The 27388-nt window shown below is 40.3% G+C and overlaps 1 protein-coding gene across 2 annotated transcripts in view; it reads left to right on the top strand.

The window, feature by feature from the left end:
* The window catches only part of FRMD4B (FERM domain containing 4B), a 203592-nt gene that overhangs the window by 160732 nt on the left and 15472 nt on the right, over window positions 1-27388 (top strand). For both annotated transcript variants that reach the window (XM_040247230.1, XM_040247232.1), the window contains exons 12-19: window positions 14122-14198; window positions 15749-15887; window positions 16372-16513; window positions 17433-17566; window positions 17661-17780; window positions 19065-19293; window positions 21782-21838; window positions 24162-24309. In XM_040247230.1, coding sequence (XP_040103164.1) covers window positions 14122-14198; window positions 15749-15887; window positions 16372-16513; window positions 17433-17566; window positions 17661-17780; window positions 19065-19293; window positions 21782-21838; window positions 24162-24309 — 1046 coding nt within the window. The remainder of the gene's footprint in view (window positions 1-14121; window positions 14199-15748; window positions 15888-16371; window positions 16514-17432; window positions 17567-17660; window positions 17781-19064; window positions 19294-21781; window positions 21839-24161; window positions 24310-27388) is intronic.

Raw genomic sequence — 27388 nt, 5'->3', positions numbered from 1 at the left:
TGTCAGCATCCAGAAAAGCCATGCAGGTATCTCTGAATGACAGGTCAGCACTGGTTATACCAGATACATGCAGTGAACACTCTAGGTACTAACAGGTGTCATGACATCAGCCCTGAGAGATTAGAGATTTGACCACAGAAGGACTTTATATGAGATGACATTCTCCTGATCAGGTTTTATGTTATGCATTTTCTGATAACTAGAGCATCTTCACCTAAACATTTCAAAAAATACTCAGAATGTTTTGTTCCTTGCGTTTAAGAACTTATGTTTTATGTGTGCAAGGTTATAACATCACATCTGATAAAGTAATTGTCACTACCTGAGTATGTACCATTGGGTTGTTGTTGTTGTTCAGTTGCTAAGTCATATCCAACTCTTTGCAACCCCATGAACTTCAGCACGCCAGTCTTCTCTGTCTTCCAGTATCTCTTGAAGTTTGCTCAAACTCATGTCCATTGACTTGGTGATGCCATCCAACCATCTCATCCTCTGTCACCTCCTTCTCCTCCTGCCTTCAATCTTTCCCAGCATCAGTCTTTTCCAGTGAGCCAGCTCTTTGCATCAGGTGGCCAAAGTATTGGAGCTTCAGCTTCATCATCAATCCTTCTAATGAATATTCAGTGTTAATTTCCTATAGAATAGACTGGTTTGATCTCCTTGCAGTCCAAGGGGACTCTTAAGAGTCTTCTCCAGCACCCAACTCGAGAGCCTCAATTCTTTGGCACTCAGCCTTCTTTGTAGTCCAACTCTCACATCTGTACATGACTACTGGAAAAACTTTGACTATATGGGCCTTTGTCAGCAAAGTGATATTTTACAAAATTTTAGTTCAGGACACCAGACACTGAGAGCATGGCCTCTTGTTGTCGTATCAGTTGCTCTAAGTCCCTCTAGGAGATAACATTTGCATTTAGAAAACAGTCCAGACAGCTGTTTATTTCTAAAGGCATTACCTAGTTGAGAAAAAGAGAACTCCAAAATCATTATTTTATTGCAAAACTTTTATCATCTTCTTCAACACACACCACCTACCAAAGCATAGTTATATTACTAACAGTGATGAGTTAGCTTTTCTCGGTCTCTGTACTATGGCTGTTGGGGGCCAGATCATTCTGTCATGAGCATGGTCTGATATCAGTAGTATCCCTGGCCTCTAACCACAAGATGCTAGAAACAGCCTCCCCTCCAGTGTGAGAACCAAAAGTGTCTCCAGACATGGCCAGATGTTCTGGCAGTTGTGGGTGAGGGTGGGAAGTGAAGCAAAATCATCATTGGTTGAATAAGTAAGTAAAATATGAGAGACTCAGAGTCCTTTTCCTACAAATGGCTACTGTAATTGCTGCTCTTTTTTCCTCTGAGGTAGAACTGGAAATTACTCCTTTTTTCCTCCCTTTTTTGGTTAACATAACAAATCTCCATGGAGTATTCTTCTCAGATGAGAAAGGCGGGACACTTGGAATTTTGGAGCCATCATTGTGCTTGAGTTTGAATCTCAGATCTGCACCTATTTTGCTTTGTGACCTTGCTCTGTCTACTTAAGTCTCTCTGAGCCTCAGTCTTCCCTTCTGTGAAATGCAGCTAAATGCAGTAGCTCTCTGTAAGGTTGTTGGGAACACTCACTCTCAGTCACATAAATATTTCGTTGGTCAAAGATGGCTGGCTGAACAGAAGGTAGGTCAATTTGGCTTTCTCAAAGCTCATTATCCTACAAAATTCTAATTTTCTGGTACTCCAAAAGGCAAACAACACTGTCTTCCAACAGCACAAGAGACAACTCTACACATGGACATTACCAGATGGTCAATACTGAAATCAGGATTGATTGTTTTCTTTGCAGCTGAAGATGAAAAGAATCTCTATACAGTCAGCAAAAATAAGACCTGAAGCTTACTGTGGCTCAGATCATGAACTCCTTATTGCAAAATTCAGGCTTAAATTAAAGAAAGTAGGGGAATCCACTAGACCATTCAGGTATGACCTAAATCAAATCTCTTATGATTATACACTAGAGGTGACAGATTCAAGGGATTAGATATGGTAGACAGGGTTCCTGAAGAACTATGGGCAGAGGTTCATAATATTGTACAGGAGGAGGTGACCAAAACCATCCCGGAGAAAAATGCATGAAGGCAAAGTGGTTATCTGAGGAGGACTTACAAATAGCTGAAAAAAGAAGAGAAGCAAAAGGCAAAGGAGAAAGGGAACAGTACATCCAACTGAATGCAGAGTTCCAGAGGTTAGCAAGGAGCGATAAGAAAGCCTTCTTAAATGAACGATGCAGAGAAGTAGAGGAAAATAATACAATGGGAAAGACTAGAGATCTCTTCCGGAAAATTGGAGATACCAAGGGAATATTTCATGCAAAGATGGGCACAATAAAGGACATAAACAGCAAGGACCTAACAGAAGCAGAGGAGATTAAGAAGAGGTGGTAAGAATACACAGAAGAACTATACAAAAAAGGTCTTAATGACCTGGGTAACCATGATGGTGTGGTCACTTCCCTAGAGCCGGACATCCTGGAGTGTGAAGTCAAGTGGGCCTTAGAAAGCATTACTATGAACAAAGCTAGTGGAGGTGATGGAATCCAGCTGAGCTATTTCAAATCCTAAAAGATGTTGCTATGAAAGCGCTGCACTCAATATGTCGGCGAATTTGGAAAACTCAGCAGTGGCCACAGGACTGGAAAAGATCAGTTTTTCATTCTAATCCCAAAGAAAGGCAATGCGAAAGAATGTTCAAACTATCATATAATTATACTCATCTCACATGCTAGTAACGTAATGCTCAAAATCCTTCCAGTGGCGTTTTAGCAGTATGTGAACCAAGAACTTCCAGGTGTACAAGCTGGATTTAGAAAAGGCAGAAGAACCAGAGATCAAATTGCCAACATCCTTTGGATCATAGAGGAAGCAAGGGAATTCCAGAAAAAAATTTGGTTCTGCTTCATTGACTAAAGTCTTTGTGTGGATCACAACAAACTGGAAAATTCTGAACGAGATAGGAATACCAGAGCACCTTACTTGTCTCCTGAGTAACCTTGTCTCCTGTTACGGGTCAAGAAGCAGCAGTTAGAACCAGATATGGAACAACAGACTGGTTCAGAATGGGAAAGGAGTACAATGAGGCTGTGTATTGTCACTCTGCTCAGTTAACTTATATGCAGAGTCCACCATGTGAAATGCCAGGCTGGATGAATCACAAGCTGAAATAAGATTGGTGGGAGAAATATCAACAACATCAGATATGCAGAGGATACCATTTTTGCTTGCTAATGGCAGAAAGCAAAGAGGAACTAAAGAGCCTCCTGGTGGAGGTGAAAGAGGAGAGTGAAAAAGCTGGTTTAAAATTCAGCATTCAAAAAACTTAAACCATGGCATCTATTCCCATCACTTCATGGCAAATAGATGGGGGAAAAGTGGAAACACTGATTTCCACTTTCACTTCAGTGAAAAAAACACATACTTTATTTTCCTGGGCTCCAAAATCACTGCGGATAGTGTCTTCAGCCACAAAATTAAAAGACACTTGCTCCTTGGAAAAAAAGTTATGACAAACTTAGACAGCACATTAAAAAGCAGAGATATCACTTTGCTAGCAAAGGTCCATATAGTCAAAGCTAAGCTATGGTCTTTCCAGTAGTCATGTACGAATGTGAGAGCTGGACCATAAAGAAGGCTGAGCACCGAAAAATTGATGCTTTTGAACCTTGGTACTGGAGAAGACTCTTGAGAGTCCCATGGACTGCAAGGAGATCAAGCCAGTCAGTCCTAAAGGAAATCAACCCTAAATATTCATTGGTAAGACTGATGCCGAAGCTCTAAAAGTTTGGCCACCTGATGCAAAGAGCCAGCTCATTGGAAAAGACCCTGATTTTGGGAAAGATTGAAGGCAGGAGGAGAAGGACAAAGAGTGAGATAGTTTGATAACATCACTGACTCAATGGACATGAGTCTGAGCAAACTCCAGGAGATAGTGAAGGACAGGGAAACCTGGCTTGCTGCAGTCCATGGGGTTGCAAAGAGCTAGTCAGGATTGAGCAACTAAACAACGGCAACAAGCTGGCTTGTGGGTACTAAGATTATACTCATCAAGTGTAACTTTTTTTATATGAAAAAAAATAAGGAATACTGTGATCTTCTTTTGCTTCAAGTTATAGCAGGGGAATTACTCTGAGTCATTATTTGATGTACAGTCATACACCAGGGCTGTGACTATCCCAAATTTAGTCATTTCCAGGTGAATCTGCAGGTAAATGATTAACCTGTGTTATAAGTGCTATTTAAAAAAAAAAAAGTTTCTGATGACATCTTTCCTATCATCACCTAGTGTTAAAACTTTGGGCCCCGTCAGCTTTCAGTCCATCAAGATTCACACAGACAGTTGAATCCATTCTGTCCATGACTTTACCATGTCTTTCACTACTCCAAAGGACCCCTTGCTGGTGCACACTTCTCGGCATTTTTTATGTGTTAGGGCATGTCCCTTCTGAGTGCTTTAGACCGGAGGGAACTTGCTAGCTTGCTGCCATGAGTCTCCCTGTGGGCGTGTCCTTGACCTGTCCCCATGTCTCTCCTCTGTGACCTTGGCAATACAGAAACCGTGAACAGACTTCCTACCTAGAGGGTGTAGCAGGAAACGACCAATGAAATCAACAGAGATACAGCAGTTTTTACAGAGGCTGACGCTCATGGCTTTGGAAAGCTGAGGGACACAGATGTGTCAACAGAATAACTCGACTGTTTCTCATCGGTGGAAAGACAGATGTGGGATCCAGACAGCTGTTTTTAGTTCTAGTTCTGCTATGAAGTGGGCTTCCCTGGTGGCGCAGATGGTAAAGAATCTGTCTCCAATGCAGCAGACCGGGTTCAGTCCCTATATTGGGAAGATCCCCTGGAGAAGAAACTGGCAACCCACTCCAGTATTCTTGCCTGGGAAAGCTCATGGATGGAGAAGCCTGGCAGGCTATAGTCCACGGGGTCACAAAGAGTCGGACACGACTGCTATTAAGTGGCTCTTCTCCATTTTCAGAAAAGATGATAAAATAAGGGAATTGGACTGAGAGTCCTTAATGGATACAACTGACTGTATTACTTCCTGAATGTTGATTCTGAGCCAGGCACTGCTAAATGCTTTGTGAACATAATCTCAACTAAACCCTTCCAACAATCCTCTGAGGCAGACATTGTTGGTCCCATTATACAGAGGAAACTAAAACTCAGGAAAGTTAAGCAACTTGCCAAATAAAGCACATGTGTTGAAATCAGCATGTATGCCAGGGCACTCTGATATGGTCCATTTGGTTCAGGTAAGCATCACAACGGAGGGGACCTGGTCATTATTTTCCAACAAGAACAGGACTTCGCATGTACAAGGTGGACAAGATGTATTTGTTACCTGAAGAAGAATGTATAAAGGACAAGAGCTACTTAAGTATGTGACTTCTGGTTTCCTAAAAGTCCTTCTGCTTTTCCTTACAGTCCTTTTTTCTAAGTTTGTGATCTCAGATATTTAGGAATCAGTGTGATTGTAGGATAGGAGGGGAAAGGTGATTTCTTCCAGTTCTTTGAGTCTATAATAGTGGGGTCTAACTAAATATGAATTATAGGTTTCAACAAAATGTCTTAAATATTCAACCCACAAATCTCATTAAAGTGTAATTGTTTAGTTGCTCGGTTATTTCTGACTCTGCAACCCCATGGTCTGTAGCCCACCAGGCTTGTCTGTCCATGGGATTTCCCAGGCAAGAATACTGGAATGGGTTCCCATTTCCTTCTCCAGGGGATCTCCCAAACCCAGGGATCAAACCCAAGTCTCCTGCATTGGCAGGCAGATTCTTTACCGCTGAGCCACCAGGGAAGCCCCAAAGTGTAATAATATGTGACAATTATTCTAAAACTGTCAACCTCCTTTACATCTAAGTATAAAGGTACTAGGTTCTGACTGTGCTTCCCTGGTGGCTCAGAGATTAAAGCATCTGCCTGCAATGTGGGAGACCTGGGTTTGATCCCTGGGTGGGGAAGATCCCCTGGAGAAGGAAATGGCAACCCACTCCAGTATTCTTGCCTGGAGAATCCCATGGATGGAGGAGCCTGCTGGGCTACAGTCCACAGGGTTGCAAAGAGTCAGATACTACTGAGCAACTGACTTAACTTATGGTATTATATACACGTTCACTTTTTAAATGAGATTTGATTCAGCTTTGGTTTTCTGTGTCAGTTATTACATCTTTGACACTTTCTTTTTCCAAGACAAGGTGATTTGTAACCTAAGGAAACATTGTTTTCCTATTGTAGTTTTTTTTTTATTATCTGTTTGCTACTATCACTGTTCTCATTGCTCCTCTTTGACTTTTTCACTTACATAATCTCATAGTTAATCCTAGCTATTATTTCATCTCTTGCTATCTTCTTCCTTGTTTTGATGCTAATCAGTTCAGTTGCTCAGTTGTGTCAAACTCTTTGCGACCCCATGAATCCAGCACGCCAGGCCTCCCTGTCCATCACCAACTCCCGGAGTTCACTCAGATTCACGTCCATTGAGTCAGTAATGCCATCCAGCCATCTCATCCTCTGTCGCCCCCTTCTTCTCCTGCCCCCAATCCCTCCCAGCATCAGAGTCTTTTCCAATGAGTCAACTCTTCGCATTAGGTCGCCAAAGTACTGGAGTTTCAACTTTAGCATCATTCCTTCCAAGAAATCCCACGGCTGATCTCCTTCAGAATGGACTGGTTGGATCTCCTTGCAGTCCAAGGGACTCTCAAGAGTCTTCTCCAACACCACAGTTCAAAAGCATCAATTCTTTGGTGCTCAGCCTTTTTCACAGTCCAGCTCTCACATCCATACATGACCACTGGAAAAACCATAGCCTTGAAGAGACGAACCTTTGTTGGCAAAGTAATGTCTCTGCTTTTCAACAGGCATCTAGGTTGGTCATAACTTTTCTTCCCAGGAGTAAGCACCTTTTAATTTCATGGCTGCAGTCACCATCTTCAGTGATTTTGGAGCCCAAAAAAATAAAGTCTGACACTGTTTCCCCATCTATTTCCCATGAAGTGATGAGACCAGATGCCATGATCTTCGTTTTCTGAATGTTGAGCTTTAAGCCAACTTTTTCACTCCCCACTTTCACTTTCATCAAGAGGCTTTTGAGTTCCTCTTCACTTTCTGCCATAAGGGTGGCATCATCTGCTTATCTGAGGTTATTGAATTTCTCCTGGCAATCTTGATTCCAGCTTGTGCTTCATCCAGCCCAGTGTTTCTCATGATGTACTCTGCATAGAAGTTAAATAAGCAGGGTGACAACATACAGTCTTTATGTACTCCTTTTCCTATTTGGAACCAGTCTGTTGTTCCATGTCCAGTTCTAACTGTTGCTTCCTGACCTGCATACAGATTTCTCAAGAGGCAGGTCAGGTGGTCTTGTATTGCCATCTCTCTCAGAATTTTCCACAGTTTATTGTGATCCACACAGTCAAAGGCTTTGGCCTAGTCAATAAAGCAGAAATAGATGTTTTTCTGGAACTCTCTTGCTTTTTCCATGATCCAGTGGATGTTGGCAATTTGATCTCTGGTTCCTCTGCCTTTTCTAAAACCAGCTTGAACATCCGAAAGTTCTTGGTTCACATATTGCTAAAGCCTGGCTTGGAGAATTTTGAGCATGACTTTACTAGTGTGTGAGATGAGTGTAATTATGTGGTAGTTTGAGCATTCTTTGGCATTGCCTTTCTTTGGGATTGAAATGAAAACGGACCTTTTCCAGTCCTGTGGCCACTGCTGAGTTTTCCAAATTTGCTGGCATATTGAGTGCAGCACTTTCATAGCATCATCTTTCAAAATTTGAAATAGCTCAACTGGAATTCCATCACCTCCACTAGCTTTGTTTGTAGTGATGCTTTCTAAGGCCCACTTGACTTCACATTCCAGGATATCTGGCTCTAGGTGAATGATCACACCATCCTGATTATCTTGGTCATGAAGATCTTTTTTGTACAGTTCTTCTGTGTATTCTTGCCACTTCTTAACATCTTCTGCTTCTTTTAGGTCCATACCATTTCTGTCCTTTATCGAGCCCATCTTTGGTTCCCTTGGTATCTCTAATTTTCTTGAAGAGATCTCTAGTCTTTCCCATTCTGTTATTTGCCTCTATTTCTTTGCATTGATCGCTGAGGAAGGCTTTCTTATCTTTCCTTGCTATTCTTTGGAGCTCTGCATTCAAATGGGTGTATCTTTCCTTTTCTCCTTTGCCTTTAGCTTCTCTTCTTTTCACAGCTACTTGAAAGGCCTCCTCAGACAGCCATTTTGCTTTTTTGCATTTTTTTTCCATGGGGATGGTCTTGATCCTTGTCTCCTGTACAATGGCATGAACCTCTGTCCATAGCTCATCAGGCACTCTATCTATCAGATCTAGTGCCTTAAATCTATTGATCACTTCCACTGTATATTAATAAGGGATTTGATTTAGGTCATATTGAATGGTCTAGTGGTTTTCCCTACTTTCTTCAATTTAAGTCTGAATTGGGCAATAAGGAGTTCATGATCTGAGCCACAGTCAGCTCCTGGTCTTGTTTTTGTTGACTGTATAGAGCTTCTCCATCTTTGGCTACAAAGAATATAATCAATCCAATTTCGGTGTTGACCATCTGGTGATGTCCATGTGTAGAGTCTTCTCTTGTGTTGTTGGAAGAGGGAGTTTGCTATGACCAGTGCATTTTCTTGGCAAAACTCTATTAGTCTTTGCCCTGCTTCATTCCATATTCCCAGGCCAAATTTGCCTGTTTCTCCAGGTGTTTCTTGACTTCCTACTTTTGCATTCCAGTCCCCTATAATGAAAAGGATATCTTTTTTGGGTGTGAGTTCTAAAAGGTCTTGTAGGTCTTCATAGAACCATTCAACTTCAGCTTCTTCAGCATTACTGATTGGGGCATAGACTTGGATTACTGTGATATTGAATGGTTTGCCTTGGAAATGAACAGAGATCATTCTGTCGTTTTTGAGATTGCATCCAAGTACTCCATTTCGGACTCTGTTGTTGACCATGATGGCTACTCCATTTCTTCTAAGGGATTCCTGCCCACAGTAGTAGATATAATGGTCATCTGAGTTAAATTCACCCATTCCAAGCCATTTTAGTTTGCTGATTCCTAGAATGTCAACATTCACTCTTGCCATCTCCTGTTTTACCTCTTCCAATTTGCCTTGATTCATGGACCTAACATTCCAGGTTCCTATGCAATATTGCTGTTTACAGCATTGGACCTTGCTTCTATCACCAGTCACATCCACAGCTGGGTACTGTTTTTGCTTTGGCTCCATCCCTTCATCCTTTCTGGAGTTATTTCTCCACTGATCTCCAGTAGCATATTGGGCACCTACTGACCTGGGGAGTTCCTCTTTCAGTATCCTATCATGTTGCCTTTTCATACTGTTCATGGGGTTCTCAAAGCAAGAATACTGAAATGGTTTGCCATTCCCTTCTCCAGTGGACCACATTCTGTCAGACTCTCCACCATGACCCGCCCATCTTGGGTGGCCCCATGGCATGTTTTGTTTCATTGAGTTAGACAAGGGTGTGGTCCTAGTGTGATTAGATTGACTAGTTTTCTGTGATTATGGTTTCAGTGTGTCTGCCCTCTGATGCCCTCTTACAACACCTACCGTCTTACTTGGATTTCTCTTACCTTGGACGTGGGGTATCTCTTTGATGTTAAAGAGCACAACTAATCATTCTATATGAGCATAGAGTAGACTCTTCAAAACTGTCACCCATCAGGCTCCTCTGTGTATAGAATTTTCCAGCCAAGATTACTGGAATAGGTTTCCATTTCTTCAGAGGATCTTCCCAACCCAGGAATCAAACCCGCATCTCTTGCATCTCCTTTATTGGCAGGTGGATTCTTTACCACTGCACCACCTGGGAACCCCAGAAAGAAGTCTGGAAGACCTGATTTATAGTTTTATTGTCACCATACAAGGATTTCCTTTTGTCACTAACACCATGAATTCTAAACAGAACACAATTTCAAATTCAACCCTATTAGTGAGTGCCACATAAACAACAATAAATACCAGTTAATGATTGTCATTAGGCTGGTTTAACAATCGCTTTAAGAAACAGTCCACTTTCATGCTCTTAACTCTGTGTGGCAAAGCAAATAAAACTCTTCTCCCACCCCACCCCTACTGCAAATCTCCATGAGTGGGAATTTTGTTTTGGCAAAAAAAAAATTCTTTCTATTTTAATATGAAAATTATAAATTTTCTCTATACATATACATGCATAAAATATATATAGTGGTGGTGGCAGTTTAGTCGCTAAGTCATGTCCAACTCTTGTGACTCCATGGATTGTAGCCTGCCAGGCTCCTCTGTTCACAGGCAAGAATACTGGAGTGGGTTGCCATTTCCTTCTCCAGGGGATCATCCCGACCCAGGAATTAAACCTAGGTCTGCCTGCATTGCAGGCAGATTTCTTTTCCGACTGAGCTATGAGGAAAGATTCAATATATGTAGTAGCCTTGTTCTATCCTGTAAGACATCAGACCCTATATGCTTCTCTGTATGGGGTCCAGTATTCTCCAAACAATGGAGAATGTAAAGCATACTTAGCTCGTTTGTGCCTTCCTTTGAACCTTGATCTTTTTCCTTAAATGGTTTCTTGCAACTCTTCTTCATCTTTCAGGTGATTTATTTAGAGTTGTTTAGTCAACTCAGTCGTGTCCAACTATTTGCAACCCCATGGGCTGTAGCCCACCAGGCTTCTCTGTTCATGGAATTTTCCAGGCAGCATTACTGGAGTGGTTTATTAACATGTCAGGCCATTTCTCTCTCTCTCTCTCTTTTTTTTTGCTGCACTGTGCAGCTTGACTTGCAGGGATCTTAGTTCCCCCATCAGGGATTGAACCCCAGGCCACAGAGTAAAAGCACCAAATCCTAACCACTAGACCACCAAGAGAAGCTTCCTTTATGACTCAGAAGTAAAGAATCTGCCTGCAATGCAGAAGACTTGGGTTTGATCCCTGGGTTGGGAAGATCCCCTGGAGAACAGCATGGCAACCCACTCCAGTATTCTTGCTGGGAAATCTCATGAACAGAAGAGCCTGGTGGGCTACAGTCCATGGGGTCACAGAGAGTCAGACATGACTGAGCATGCATACACTGGAGGCCACCAGGGAATTCAGTCCATTTCTCTTAAATAGAGATCCTAGCAAGCCAGGTCAGCCTGGTGGATATCTTCCTCACATTTCCCCCTTATCCTTCCACTGGCCCAAAATCTTGAGTGGTTTTGACCAAAGAGGGACCTTGTATTTACCCTATAAGGAAAACACTGGCCAAAAGGACAGGAATGAAGATTGGGCAATTGACTGCTCGTGCCAGGTGCGTTCCTAGGCGTGTTGAATGAGTAAAGGAATCCACTTCACCTCAGCTCCACTCCATTTTCAGAGCCTCATCCTGGCTCTCTGAGATCTAGAACTCCAAGATAGTTTAAAGGCATGATAGAAGAATGACTTCAGAAATTTGAAAAGACAAGCTAGCTTATTTCCAGCGGCCAGCTAGATCAAGTGCCGCTACAGTTAGAAGTTTTCCTAGCTACTTCAAACAGTGATAAGAATCACACAGGTAATACATGTCTAAATTAGATGATTCCCAGTGGTTAGTGGAAATCTCACTCTTGTATGAAATAGACCAACCTTTGTTCATTTTATACAAACTTCTATAATTTTTAGAAATTAAAAAAACCAGGAATACCAAGAATGTGACAACACCTGCATAACCACCTAAACTGCTGATAACGAATATTTTGTCATATTGACTTCATCTTATTTTTATTAATAAAATAAACATGACTGGTAATGTTGAAGTTTGTGGTGCCATGAACCCCTCATACATTCTACTGTCCTGAACCGCTGTCATGAATGAAGTATGTGCCATTCCTGTTCACTTTTATACTATTACAGGCACATATATGAAATCACATTTTGCAAAAACTCCAAGGATCGAACTCAACAGCAGTGAAAGCGCCAGGTCCTAACTACTGAGCCGCCAGGGAATTCCCCCTACCCCGCTCCCCCATCACAACAACTTTTTAAGATTTCAGATGGGGAAATGGCTTTGCCTTTCAGACTTAAAAATGCAGTCTCACTCCCATAACTTCATTTGCAAACCCAGTTGCCATCTCATTTTTTCAAATTCTTTAAAATTAGCTGAAACCTTTCACCTTTTAAGTAGGGTTTTTGCTGCAGGGGGCTGTCTGTTCTCAACGCTGGGATGTGCCGAATGGAGAGCCTTGTGTTTCACGTTTGTAAGTGATAAGAGGGGGAGGTGGCAGCTTTACAGAGATCAGGTTTCAAGTCCAGCCCTAGTTTTTATGTGTGTGGGAATGGACGCAAAGGAAAACACAGCTGAGCTGCATTGTGGCTCTTCCTGTCGAACCTGTTCAGGGCCAGGGTGAGTAAACCGGGAGCAACGTCTCCTTTGCCCAGCCTCCAGTGAAATTTGTGCCTGATTCAAAGCAACTTACTTCCCAGGAAATACCATCTGAATCTCCCCCATACCCTGTGTGGAAAGTGCGTCTCTCTCCCGTGGAAGTCTGCTAGAGAGAACTTGGCTGTCCTCTCCCTGATGGAGGAAGGAATGGAACCGGGGTGGTGTCACTTGGAGGAATTGCTGATGTCAGTAGCGTGTCAGCCGTGGGAGGCTCGGTTTGTGAAACTGAGTTACACCTAAGTGTCTTAGGAAACTCCGTGCAGAACTCACCGGAGCTGCCCGGCTGGGACAGGAGGGAGCGGGGGAGGGAGAGAGCACCTCGGAGATTCCCTTCCCCTTGCTATCTCACTTTTGGAACCTTGGGATTAAAAGACATGAAAGCCTGGAAACTACAGACATTTTAGGAAATCGGTATGTACCTTTAAGCTCCCACGAATTCCTCTTTCTACCTGGGCGAGGGCTGTAGTTAGACGCTAGGTGCTCAGACGACGAAGCTCTGTGTTCTCAGTGGGTGATGGTTTATTTCACCGCCTCGGCCCCGGCCCCCGGGGTCCAGTTTGAACAGGTCTGTCTTCCAGCTGTATGTGCATAGGAACCATCGGCTTGTGCTGTTCCTTTTAGATAAGGTTGGTGAAAAGTCTTGGTTCCTGTACCCCAGGAAATGGTTTTGCTGGTGGTGCATTGCAGAGAAGTTATTTTCTTAATGATTAGAATGTTTTATGAAGATTCTTTGAACGTAAGTTAAAAATCCAGCTAAGGTCTACTAGTGGAATGAAATTGCTTTGCTAGTATTTCTCTGACAAACAAGACTGGGATGGAGAAGAGGAATTTCCAACTACGAAGTCAAAGTTCAAAGGACAAGTTGGGTCTCAGGCTAATGTGAAGGGTTGGGAATGAACCCAGAAAATGCAGGAGGGCCCACTCAGTTCTGTGAATGAGCTGCTTTTTACAAGTTAAATTTTCAGATGTCCATTGCTAGTAAGTTGTATTTCTCCCACCCAACTGGCAGATAACACCTGCTGCAGCATTAGAGTATCAACAGTGGGAATATGTTGATGAATTCTCTTACGAAAACTGGAAGCTCTAGCTCAGAAACCAAGAGGGCAGTGTCAGCATTCACTCCCATCCCACGGAGCCTCCAATTCCTAGCATTCAGTTTCTGTGGCATTTAGGGGAACTCTTGTAGGTGGGGAAATCATCATTGAGAATCACCCTTGCTTGGGGTTCTGTTTTACTTTCACTTTGCATTCTTTTGAAATTTAATCTGTGGTCTTATTGAAACATCCCTTTGAATCTCTTTCCATTTAAATATGAAGTCAACATCTTTGATCAGAAGGCATGTGCTTACTGGAATCTACAATTTCCTTACTCACTCTTTTATTTAGTTGAGTCAAAGGAAAAATAGTATGCATGTTCCCCACAGTTGCTTGGTTTTATTGTTTAAGAAACAGTGATAAAGTGAAGATTACTGTCAAAAGAAGGAATAAAGTGGTTTCATGCTATAGTTGGTTTGTAAAAAGGCACATGCCTAATCTCAATTTTTGATTTTTTTATTATTAAGCTGATTTCTAGACTTAGTAAAAGTTAACATTAATTAAAGCTGTGTGGTGTTTTTGTTTTCTTCATTTCTTAGTTATTCCAATGGAAACAGCTGGAGAACTTATATTTCCGTGAGAAAAAGTTTGCTGTTGAAGTTCATGATCCACGGAGGTGAGAATAAAAGCCTTTTTTTCTGTATAGGTCCAGTGACTAGCCACATATGCTGCTGTGAATATTCATGTGCACGTTTTCATTTCCCTTGGGTACATACCTAGGAGTAGAATTGCTTGATCAAATCATAACTCTGACCTTCTGAGGAACTGCCAGACTGTTGTCCAAAGCAGCTATACCCTTTTACATCCCTACCAAAACTGCACAGTTTCATTTTCTCCACATCCTCTAATATCTGTTATTTTTTCTGGTTGTGTGTGTGTGTGTAAATAGCTATCCTGGTGGTGTGCAGTGATAACTCATACTGGTTTAGATTTGCTTGCCAAGCATCTTTTCATGGACTCATTGGCCATTTGTCTGCCTTCTTTAGAGAAATGTTTATTCAGATCCTTTGCTCATTTTTAAGTTTGCTATTCTTAGTCACTTAAAAAAGTTCCTAAATTATCAACATGAATTAAAGTCAAGATTGTAGGCTCTCCGAGTTCCTCGGAGGAATTCCTTATCAGCCCTCAGTGGTTGCTTTTCAGATACAAGTTTATGGATATTTGGAGGTCAGAGGGATGGAGGAAACAGCTGTGGCAAAAAGATGACCTGGAGATAAAAGGCAGATTCCTACAAGGAACATTGGCACTCTTCTCCCCTTAACCCCGCCCCAACACAGTGTCTGCCTCCCCCGCCCCCATCTTTCTTTCTCTTGTTCTGTCCTCCTCTGACCCTCTCTCTTTTCATCCAGTATATAAGCAGTAATCTGGGCCAGTTTTGGACATGCATATTATCAGACAATATTATTATGTTCATCCTCTGATAGTGCCAAAGCCAGACAATAGCTAGATCTGAGATGCTCTCTTTCCTTGGAGGAAGGTGCTGATCCCACAGGTCGTGATTGCTTGATCTTTAAAGTAACACGTTTATTCTCACCTTTTTGTGATGGTCGCACGTCCTGTGGTCTTTGATTTGATGTTTTTAGTACAGTCTCTAATGTGGCTAATTCTCATCTGCTTTGAAATAATTTTTAACTTCTATTATTTCCAGTATCATGCTTCTGTGCAGAGTTCAGAATGTTTATATTTATGTACATAAGCCTACTAGACTTAGGTTTTTCTAAAATATTATTATATGGTTGACATATTGATAATCATTTTCTCTTAATTACTTTTAAGATTTTCCTTTTGTATTAGAGCATTGTTTAACAATGTCATGTTAATTTAACAATTGTTTAACAATGTCGTGTTAATTTCATGCATACAGCAAAGTGATTCAGTTATACATATACATGTGTCTATTCTTTTTCTAATACTCTGTCCATTTTCTCAACTGCTTTTGAAGATGTGTGTTTGTATTGTTTAATATACTGCTTTTATGAGGAGATATTACCCAAGTGTGATTGGCTTTCTCATAAAAAGGAGAAAATCAGAGGCTTGGTCCTTGAAGGCAAGGGTGTGGCAGAGGAAAAACAATTAAGGAGATGCTTTGTTACAACTACCCACTGGGTACATTTGATGTTATGCTGGGCCAGAAACAAATCATGAATGCTCTCCTTAATCTTTTAGGATTTCAGTATCCAGAAGAACCTTTGGGCAGAGTGGCCTCTTTGTGCAAACGTGGTATGCGAACTCCTCTCTCATCAAGTCCATCTGGGTAATGGCAATTAGTCAGCATCAGTTTTACTTGGACCGGAAGCAAAGCAAAGTAAGTAACTGAAAGTATTTCTACAAGGACAAAGTCCCATCCCTCATTTACTTTCCGTTCAGAATATAAACTTTCTTAGAAAAGATGCAACCTCATGGGTTTTTGTTTCTTGAGTCTTGTGGGTTTTTTTTTTAACTTTACTATCAGTTGTTTTAATTTTTCTTACGTTTAACAGATGGGCAACATATAGCCTGCTCTGAAAGTTGTAAGATTTGCCAACTTTCAGGCATTGTGTGTGTGTGTGTGCATTCATGACTTTTTAATGTTAATGATTGAACGATACCATGAGGAAGAATCATGCGTGATTAATAAAACATTTTAGTGACAAAGCTGAAGTCTGAATTTTTTTCTGAAAAATATTACTAGAGTATATAAAAATTCTGTATTGTCCTTTGTGTTGACATTTTTATTCCATATTAACTGAATCATTTTATTAATTCAGAATAGGTGTAACTGAATGTATTCCCTTTCCATGTTGTATTAGGCAAAAATCCCTTCAGCCAGGAGTTTAGACGATATCGCAATGGACTTGACGGAGACAGGAGCCCCAAGGGTCTCCAAACTGGTGACACTCGAGGCGAAAAGCCAGTTCATTATGGCAAGCAACGGCAGTTTAATTTCCTCAGGTAATATTTTTGGATTAGAGAGTGTGCGAGCTATCTGTATCTTAATGTACTTTTCTTTTTGGTTGTAAATCACTTTTAATTGTATCTTTTAACCCATTATTTCCGGAATAAGTAAGCATATGAGAGAATCTATAGTATACAACAGTTTTGAATAAAATTTTGAAATTAATTTTTAAAAGAATATGAAGCAAGTTAAGTTATAAAGTTCAGATTGTATAATTAACACTAGATGCTGAGACAGTGAGTGCCTCAGGGAGCTTGCAAGAACATTTTCTCCCCATCAGGTCCAGAAGCTTTTCCTTTCTCCAGTGTGTAGTTTTTGATACAGACAGTTGTCTAATTTTCCATTTAACAGAAAGTCAACCATGATTACAACCCTTGAACTCCATCTCACCCCCAAAGTGATTTTTGCTCCTAAACCCTTACTCTGCAGACATTTTTTTTCTGCAGACATTTATATGAGAGTATCACTAAGTATACATAATTCACTAAAAATATTCTCATCTAAATCCCATTGTCAGCTTGTGAATCTGAAACACAGAATATCCCCTTGCCTTGCTTACTTTCCAAAAGAACATTCCAAACAACTATCTCCAGGAACATCTTACCTTCTTTCCTGCTCAGAAAAATGAATTTTTTCATTGAGTGTATCTGAAACAGTAAACATTTTATCATTGCTTCCCAAATGACTGAACCGAAATGCAAAAGGCGTATATTATTACCAGGTTCTGTTAGATGCCCAGAAGCATGAGAAAATGTTCTCCAGTTTCCTTTTATTATGTTCAGAAACAAGGAGAAAAGAAAGAAACTATTATTAAATAGCAGGTTTGGCTTAAAAATCCTTTGTCCTCTGAAAAGGAAGGAAACATGCCTGTATAAACCTTCCCTGCCCTCCCTTCCCACCCGCCACAACCTCCAGGTTCTCAAGACTCAGAAGTCAGTGAGGAGCAAAAGAGAGAGAAGATCCTTGAACTCAAGAAGAAGGAAAAACTGTTGCAAGAAAAGCTCCTGAAGAAAGTTGAAGAGCTTAAGAAGATCTGTTTGCGGGAGGCTGTGAGTGTCATCTGCTTTGGGGAACGTTTCAAATTGTGTTTGACAGTTCAGCCAGGGTCAGTAATCTCCCTCTCGGTTCTGTCCTGTTTTATAGGAGCTCACAGGCAAAATGCCCAAGGAGTATCCTCTGAACGTAGGTGAGAAACCTCCTCAGGTCAGAAGGCGTATAGGTACCACGTTCAAATTAGATGACAACTTGCTGCCAAGTGAAGAGGTATGGGCACCCGTTCTGAGCACTTCTGTCAACAGTGAGGCAGAAAAGCTGTCAGCTGAATGTAGCTGACTTGTTCCTTTGGTTTTTGAGTTACTGCTGTACATTTTTATCTCATCAGTTAAAGGTGATCATGGAGACCAAGTTGAATTCTTTCCTTCATGCTCATTTTAGTTAAAACTGACTCATGACTTTACTCCTCCAAACAGAGAGAGTATTAAATGAACTCTAAGTATCTCTAAATTGAGAAACATTATTTTAAGAATTAAGAATTCAGCACTAGAGTCTCCCACTTAAAACCAAGTAGCCTTTGGCAAATCATTGACCTCTCTGAAGACTCAATTCTCTGGTTTTCTCATCAATAAAATGGGAGTAAGGATTGTTCTTCCCTCTGAGAGATGCAAGGAGTATTCAGTGAGATAACGCACGTATAGCACTTTAGGTATAATAAAGTTAAAAGATTTGTTAGCCAGGCTGGATGGCATCACTGACTTGATGGACGTGAGTCTGAGTGAACTCCGGGAGTTGGTGATGGACAGGGAGGCTTGGCGTGCTGCGATTCATGGGGTCGCAAAGAGTCGGACACTGCTGAGCGACTGAACTGAACTGATAGAGGATACTTTCCTGTTTGTGTGTCATCAGACACTATGACCCTATTCATGTTTCTTGTAGAAGTTTGACCATCTTGGCTTTAGAAAATAGTAGTGGTTTCCATTAATAATAAAGTTAGCACTGCTGTTTATTAAGTGCTCAGTGTATACCCAGCTCTGAGCTAAGCAATGCACATACATTGTTTCCTTCCATCTTCACCATAGTTTCATAAAGTAGATGTTACATCCATTTTACAAGTAAAAAAAAAACTGAAGCATTAAAAATTAAGTAATATGTCCAGGGCCATACAACCAGGAATTACCCAGAAAGAAGAATGGAATCTCAGTTTATCTGTTTCTGAAGCTGTGCATATAACATTCTCTGGCTATGAATCTTGGGTGAAGGATCCCTTCTTGAAAAATATCTTCATCCAACCAGTTGAATGAATGGAAGGCCAATTCCCTTCTTTGAAAAGGAAAGAGAATTGGACTACTAAGTTAAAGTAAATGGAGGAGGGAGATCTTATCTTCTAGGAAAGGGTTTGAGAATACCTAAGCAGTAAAACTTAGGAAGATTTCATTCACAAAGAGCATCTGATGTGAGAATGCATGAGAAAGAGAAATTTTATTATCCAGGACATATGACAGTGACCGTGTGTGTCCATAAAAATAAAACAGTATCATCGTGTGAATGCAGGATCCTGCTTTGCAAGAACTGGAGAGCAATTTCCTAATACAGCAAAAGCTGGTTGAGGCTGCAAAGAAGCTTGCCAGTGAGCCCGACCTTTGCAAAACCGTGAAGAAAAAACGAAAGCAAGATTACACGGATGCGGTGAAAAAGCTTCAGGAGATTGAAAATGCTATAAATGAGTACCGCATTAGATGTGGAAAGAAACCCAGCCAGAAAGCAACAGTTATCTTACCAGGTTAGTAACTAGTGAGGTTTTTTTGAGTCACCTAAGTCAGTCCTCTTGATGGAATCTACCGTTTCCTAACCAGTTCATTTGATGAGAGAGAAAAGAATGGATTGATCCTTAAGTTTCTTAGGATAAAAATGATTCGGAATTTCATTCTTACAAGTATGTTAACTTGGTTTTCTGTGACCTTCTCACTGTTATAATACTATACTATTGCATTGCTTTAATTTTCAGGATGAAAGAGCTTTACACAGCAATATTGGTTCCCAATAAGAGAGTCACCTCTAACTGGCCTGATGTCATTGCAAGAAATATATTTGAAAACACAGAGTATTAAGACAGCTGGGCCCTACATAATAGTTTCTCAGAGATTTTTAATGCAGCAGACCATATATATTTTTTAAGGACCTATCCAATATATGTGGATAAAAAAGAACTCTTAAATTATGGTTATTTATAGAGGCTATTTATGGACATATGTTCCTATTGTATTATGAAATGCAGAAGGCAGAATATAAAATTGTAGCCAAAACATAGTCCTGACATTGTATAAATATGTACACATAGAGACTAGTTGGGCAAGAGTTCAAAAATATTAATAGTTGTAGAATTTCATGTCAATTTTCTTCTTAATTCTCTTTAGTATTTTCAAAATTCTCAGCATCATGTATCTAAAACTAATATTCAGAAAAAAATTAAACTGAAAAATCTCATTTAGGTGGATTTCAAGTCCAACTGGCCTTCCATGTTCATTAGAATAATTTTTAGCCTTGATCATTGGTTGAAATATGATTATTTCTTTTGATTCCAAGACTCCCCACCCCCCCATTTAAGCATCTGTGAAATTGGGATAATTCTTATACTAGATGAGGCATTACAGTTATGATCAGTACTTTTTCTTTTTTTTACTGGGATATCAACTAATTCTACATCTTAGATTTGACAAAATATGGTAATGAGGTTTAAAGTATACTGAGCTTCAGGGCATATGATTTGAAAAGCAGAGATACGGCTTTTTGGTAAGTGAATGCAGGGACATCAACACACAAGTGTTCGTCAACTACAGCTGGGGAATTTAGGATGGTTTTGACTCAGTGGAAAATCCAGTTGGCCTCGTTGGTGGTCACATTCTGGACCTATAGGAGATGGGTAGTGAGCAGGTCACTTAACTTTGATAGCCATTTGTTGTGGCCCATTCATCTCCAACTGTGTAAGATTCAAATGTTATCCTTTACAGTAACTGACATTTAGGCAGCACTGATGCCAATGGTTGAGTATATATTGGGTGGATTATTTTTAAAGCCTGCCTGACAGCTGACTGTACTGGCATCTCGCCTTCAAGCTCTACCATGTGTCCCATTAAGAGACAGTCCTCTTGGCTCTGATAGAGATTAATTTTAGATTGGATGGGGAGATTCACTTCATAATGGCTTCGAAGCTCACATTGAGGTGTCACATTTGCCTGTAACCTTGCCCGTCCTTGACAACTGAATATGGGAAGATTTGCCAAAGCACATCACATCAAAGATATCACTTAAAAAAAATTTATTGGAGTATAGTTGCTTTATAATGTTGTGTCAGTTTCTGCTGTACAGCAAAGTGAGATGTCGCTTTTTGCTAAACCCATTTTGTAACATTTGACAAGCACCAGTAATAATCACAATTTTATGGACATTTCCAACCACTAGACTTCTTTCACTAGAATGCTGTATGTAGGTAACCAAAGTAATAAGTATAGTTAATATTTATTGAGCATTTGTCTTGTACCAGGAGCAAGGCCAAGGGCTTTGCACCTATTATGTCATCGAACGTTCACCAAAGCGCTAAACACGAGGTACTATTCTCATCCCTATTTTAGAGCCAAATGATGCTTGGAGAGATTAAGTAATTTGCCCAGGGTCTCCCAGCCAATAAGTGACAAAACCAAGCTTTGAATTCAGGTCTGTTTATTTCAGTGGTTCTCAACCAGCAGCAATTTTGCATTCCGGGGTAATGTCTGCAGACGTGTTTGATTGTCAAAACTGAGGGTGGGGATGGTACTGATATCCAGTAGTAGAGGCTAGAGATCCTACAGTGCAAAGGACACCCCCCAACAAAGAATCATCCAGTCTAGAATGTCAGTAGTGCCACCCACTGTTAGGAAACCCTAGTCTGATTGAGAAGCTTCTGTACCACAAATGTCCTCACTCTATCAAGAAAAAGCCCTTTTCTTCAGGAAAGAGCTCAAAAAATAAGTTAATCTAATGGTGCAGTAGATTCTCAAGTCTGTTCCATTGTAAGAAATAATCCAGTGTAATATTTGTATAGTAGGGAAGATGTTTATGTCTTAAGTGTTCAATGAGTCCATTCTCACAACAGTTAATTACTCCTAATGCAGTGTAACTAGTTGCATTTATCTAAGTAAAAATAAGATGCACTCCATTGAGAATTGTTTTATTGAACTATTAGGGGTGTCCAAAGGCACCATTGTACTAAAGATAGTTTATTTTGTTCACAGAAGACATCATCCCATCAGAAAGCAGCTCCTTGTCTGACACTACCACCTATGATGATCGTAAGTAGCTCTCCCTTTTCAATTCAAAATGTTATATATTCTGAAATACTAAGAAAGGTTTTGAGTAGGAAAGCCTATTGATTACTCTTTTGGGAAAAGTAGAATCAACTAGCTTACATTTAAGAAGAATGGTTGGGAAAGGGGTTAAGATTAGCTTTTACACAGGTTGTGCTGTGCTGCGCTGCGCTTAGTCGCTCAATCGTGTCTGACTCTTTACAACCCCATGGACCATAGCCCACCAGGTTCCTCTGTCCGTGGGTATTCTCCATGCAAGACACTGGAATGGATTGCCATGCCCTCTTCCAGGGCATCTTCTCAACCCAGGGATCGAACCCAGGCCTCCCTTTACACAGGTTCAGTTCAGTTCAGTTCAGTTGCTCAGTCGTGTCCGATTCTTTACGACCCTGTGAATTGCAGCATGGCAGGCCTCCCTATCCATCACCAACTCGCAGAGTTCACTCAGACTCGTGTCCATTGAGTCAGTGATGCCATCCAGCCATCTCATCCTCTGTCGTCCCCTTCTCCTCCTGCCCCCAATCCCTCCCAGCATCAGTCTTTTCCAATGAGTCAACTCTTCGCATGAGGTGGCCAAAGTACTGGAGTTTCAGCTTTAGCATCATTCCTTCCAAGGAAATCCCAGAGCTGATCTCCTTCAGAATGGACTGGTTGGATCTCCTTGCAGTCCAAGGGACTCTCAAGAGTCTTCTCCAACACCACAGTTCAAAAGCATCAATTCTTCGGCGCTCAGCCTTCTTCACAGTCCAACTCTCGCATCCATACATGACCACAGGAAAAACCATAGCCTTGACTAGACGGACCCTAGTCGGCAAAGTAATGTGTCTGCTTTTGAATATGCTATCTAGGTTGGTCATAACTTTTCTTCCAAGGAGTAAGCGATTTTTAATTTCGTGGCTGCAGTCACCATCTGCAGTGATTTTGGAGCCCCAGAAAATAAAGTCTGACCCTGTTTCCACTGTTTCCCCATCTATTTCCCATGAAGTGATGGGACCAAATGCTATGATCTTCATTTTCTGATGTTGAGCTTTAATCCAACTTTTTCACTCTCCACTTTCACTTTCACCAAGAGGCTTTTTAGTTCCTCTTCATTTTCTGCCATAAGGGTGGTGTCATCTGCATATCTGAGGTTACACAGGTTAGCTCAGCATTAAATATAGTATCGTACAAATCACATGACTTCAGTGAATCCAAGTACCATAACATGAGTAAATAGGTATCTTGATAGGGATTTGTAAGGTTCTACAGGATTTATTTATTTTTTTTTAGCTCTTGAAGTAGCTATAGATTCATAGGCAGTTGCAAAGTAATAAAGAGTCATTCACCGAGCTTTGTCCAATGGTGACATCTTACATATTTGGTGTATAATAACAAAACCAGGAAACGAGTGTTGTGCAGGCTACACTACAGGACCAGGAAATAATGGAAACTTTGATTTTTCACCGTCTACTTGTTCTGGATAAGTGGGAGTTTATTTTCCTTAGGAAGAAGCACATATTTTAGAAATTGTGTTACATGTTACTGTGTCAGTTTCCTAGAAATAGACCTTATCTATTGTAATGACCCATGTTCAGCACATTTCATGATGGAATGGATTTCATATCAAGTGGTAGAATATTTCCTTATAATCCCTTCCTTGTGCTTAAGCAGGGGAGCTGGCTGTCTGTTTGATGTGACTTAAGAATTCAGGAAGCCATTAAACCCTGCTGCTTTATCTTCTTCCAAATGGAATGGTTTGTGAAAGTCTTCCATTTCAGAACTCTTCCTTTTAGCTGAGGTTTGGTCATGCTTGCCACTCCTCTTTGAAAATACAAACATCAGTGACAGACATTAACAAGTCCCTAATGACTCATCATAAATCAGTTTCATCCCTGTCAGTGATAGGATGAGTCTTTGGTCAGCCAAGGAGGCCTAAGAATGTTAAAAGCAAAGCGGGGCAAAACTGATCCAGTCCAACTTTACAGGCCAACTTCCTCTTGGCCCTTCATACACAGAGATTTTTCTGTGATATAACTCTTGTAAAGCATCACCCATTACACCTGAGAGATTTATGTGCTCAAAGTGGCTCCTATTGAGTTGACAGAAGTTGGGTCCGTCCCCAACAAGAACATTCGGTAATTTCTATTTTCTATTGTGTAAAATATAAAAATACAGTTCCTGGAACTTATGCACTTTTAAAATTACATTCTTCGGAAGAACATTTTACTCACCAGACAGATCTTCCACTTTATTTGGGGGAGGGAGGTGTTGGCAAGGCATTTGTTTACTTTTTTATTTATCTAGTTATTCATTCATTCACTTATTATAGCCAACGATACCTTCACTCTTGCTGGGCAGCGATCAAGTTCAGTACCTCATTCTCCAAGAATTCTGCCTCCCAAGTCTCTCGGTATTGAGAGAATCCATTTCAGAAAGTCGTCCATCAATGAACAGTTTGTGGATACCAGACAGTCCAGGTAAGAAGACAGATCATCAGAGAGGTGAATGCCTCACCACTGTAAGATCTTTTCTCCAAAATAGTCAACCTGTTTTTGTGTTATCCTGTTTATTTTTTCAGAAAGGGTTATCTTATAAAATCAAGCGTAGAATCTAACCCAGTTATTTGTTGTTGGCAGCAAGGGGAAGTGTTTTTAAAGAGGTCTTTAAAAAAATATTTGGCTGTTTCCTTAAAGTCTGTTTGGTTTGTATTAAATAATAGAGGCATTAACTATAAATCTGAATTTGGATATAGTGTCAAAGTTCTCTTTCATTACCCAAGGTCTCAGGAACATTTACTACAACTCTACCAGGCAATAGAACTGACTTCTAATCTTTCAAAGGAAAATGGGACTTGAGTACATTTTTAATCTGTAACTTCTCACGTGTCTCAAGTAAATATTTTGGGGACGATAACTTTTTAAAAGATGAAAGACCAGTGATTGCCAGAATTTGGCTGCATGGATCACTACTAGGTTTTTTGTTTGTTTGTTTGTTTAAATTGGGTCCAAGATAGGATTACTAGCTTTTTACTTTTCCTAATTAGTATGTTCACACAGGTAGCACTGTGATTTCATGAAAATATGACACATATCCAAAATACAGTCATTGTTGTAGTAATAATAAGATGAACATTTGTTGAGCACTTAGTATGTGCCAGGCACTGTTCCAAGTGTTTAATATATAATAACAAATTTAGTTGTAAGAAAACGCTCATTGTATTACTACCATCCTTAGCATTTACAGATAAGTACACTGAGGACCAGAAAGCATGAATCACTTGTTGGGTTGATCAATTAGTAACTGTTACAATTGGGATTTAAACCGACATAGCTTGACTGCAAAGCCTGTGATGTGATTTTAGCCAATATGTTTTATTGTATCTCAGGAAAGATGGAAATTAGTCTCAAAATAAAAAAAGATTATTTAGATGAAATGATTTTTCATTTATGAAAAGAGAACCAACATTTTGTTATATTTCTGATTTGTCAAAGACTGGTGAAAATCTTTATTTCATATTAGCCCCAATTTGTAGATTAGCATCTAAGAACTGTTGCCTTAAACAATAGAGATCCAGGTGTCTGGAGCTGTGGTGTCCAGTTCAATTAAAAGCAAATTAAATTTAAAATTCAGATCTTCAGTCCTACCAGTTGCATTTCAAGTCCTAATAGGCACATGTGACTGATGTCTGTGATGCTGGGCAGAACAGATAGAGCTCATGTCCATCACCGAAGAAAGTCCTGTCAGATAGCACTGGGCAGGTGTGTTTATTGTATCAGGGAAAACAAAGCTGTTTCAGCAAAAGGAATCATAACTGGGAAAATGATTCTCTTAAAAAATTATCATGCCTCCATTCCCTATCAGTTCAGTTCAGTTCAGTCGCTCAGTCGTGTCCAACTCTCTGCGACCCCATGAATCACAGCACGCCAGGCCTTCCTGTCCATCACCAATTCCCGGAGTTCACTCAGACTCACATCCATCGAGTCAGTGATGCCATCCAGCCATCTCATCCTCTGTCGTCCCCTTCTCCTCCTGCCCCCAATCTCTCCCAGCATCAGAGTCTTTTCCAATGAGTCAACTCTTCGCATGAGGTGGCCAAAGTACTGGAGTTTCAGCTTTAGCATCATTCCTTCCAAAGAAATCCCAGGGCTGATCTCCTTCAGAATGGACTGATTGGATCTCCTTGCAGTCCAAAGGACTCTCAAGAGTCTTGTCCAATACCACAGTTCAAAAGCATCAATTCTTCGGCGCTCAGCCTTCTTCACAGTCCAACTCTCACATCCATACATGACTACTGGAAAAACCATAGCCTTGACTAGATGGACCTTAGTCAGCAAAGCAGTGTCTCTGCTTTTGAATATGCTATCTAGGTTGGTCATAACTTTTCTTCCAAGGAGTAAGCGTCTTTTAATTTCATGGCTGCAGTCATCATCTGCAGTGATTTTGGAGCCCTCCCAAAAAAAGTCTGACACTGTTTCCACTGTTTCCCCATCTATTTCCCATTCCCTATAGCTTCGCCCTATAAATGTGTTTGCTCTTTGATCCAGCAATTTCACTTCTAGGAATTTTTCCTCTTGAAATAACTACTGGATCCTTATCTCACAGCATTGTTTATTCTAATGACAAATAAAGACAGCCCAAATGTTCAACTAGTGGATTAAGTAAATTATGGTCCGTCTTTATGGTAGAATGCTGTACACTCATTGAAATAACAGTGTGAGTGAATATTAAGCAACATAAAATGTTAGATCAGGTTGTGTTTTTTCCTTAAGTGGGTTTTGAAAGAGAATTTATAGTAAGATCTAATTTTTTGTTTTTATTTTATTTTTTTTTTTTTAATTTTTTTAATTTTTTTTTTAATTTTTTTTTTTTAATTTTTTGTTTTTAAAGGTATAAACACAGTATTTTTTTTTTAACCTTTTTGCTATGCTTTTGTAGTAAGTGAGGTGTAATCGAAGTTGTTTTTAATTAAAATAATTTCAAATTGTGTTCTCACTGTGCTGGAGAGTGGACAAAGCAATTTAAGAATGCTGTGAATGACTGTCTACTGGCCAAATTCAGCTTGTGACCTATTTTTGTATCTCCCATGAGCTAAGCATGGTTTTTAGAATTTTGAATAATTGGAAGGAAAATAAAAACCAGTAATATTTTTTGTGACAATTTTGTAACATAAAGATTATATGAAAGTTGAATTTCAGTATCCACAGTCAAATCTGATTGATACACAACCACCTCCAGTCACATACATATTGTCTACACTGCTCTCTTACTTCAGGGGCAGAGCTGAATCATTGGGATAGCCTGCAAAGCCAAAAATACTTCCTATGAGACTTTTTACAGAAAAAGGACTTGCTACCCCTGCTCTCCTTGCTTTCAATCTATTTTATTCAGTACACTCTTTTACAAAAGTCTTTTCGTTTTTTTCCTTCATATTTATGACTCAGAGTCAAATCACTTGTTCTTCCTCTAAGACTCATCTAAGATGCACCTGGATACTAAACCACAAAGACAACTTTCCCAGTTATCTCTTTATGTTCCCATTCCTTCAGCTTCCTGTTT

This window comes from Oryx dammah, unplaced genomic scaffold (genome assembly GCF_014754425.2).
Source record: "Oryx dammah isolate SB20612 unplaced genomic scaffold, SCBI_Odam_1.1 HiC_scaffold_9, whole genome shotgun sequence".
NCBI classification, from domain to species: Eukaryota; Metazoa; Chordata; class Mammalia; order Artiodactyla; family Bovidae; genus Oryx; species Oryx dammah.
The sequence above is the reverse complement of the archived record's forward strand: the minus strand, read 5'-3'. Positions and strand labels throughout refer to the sequence as shown.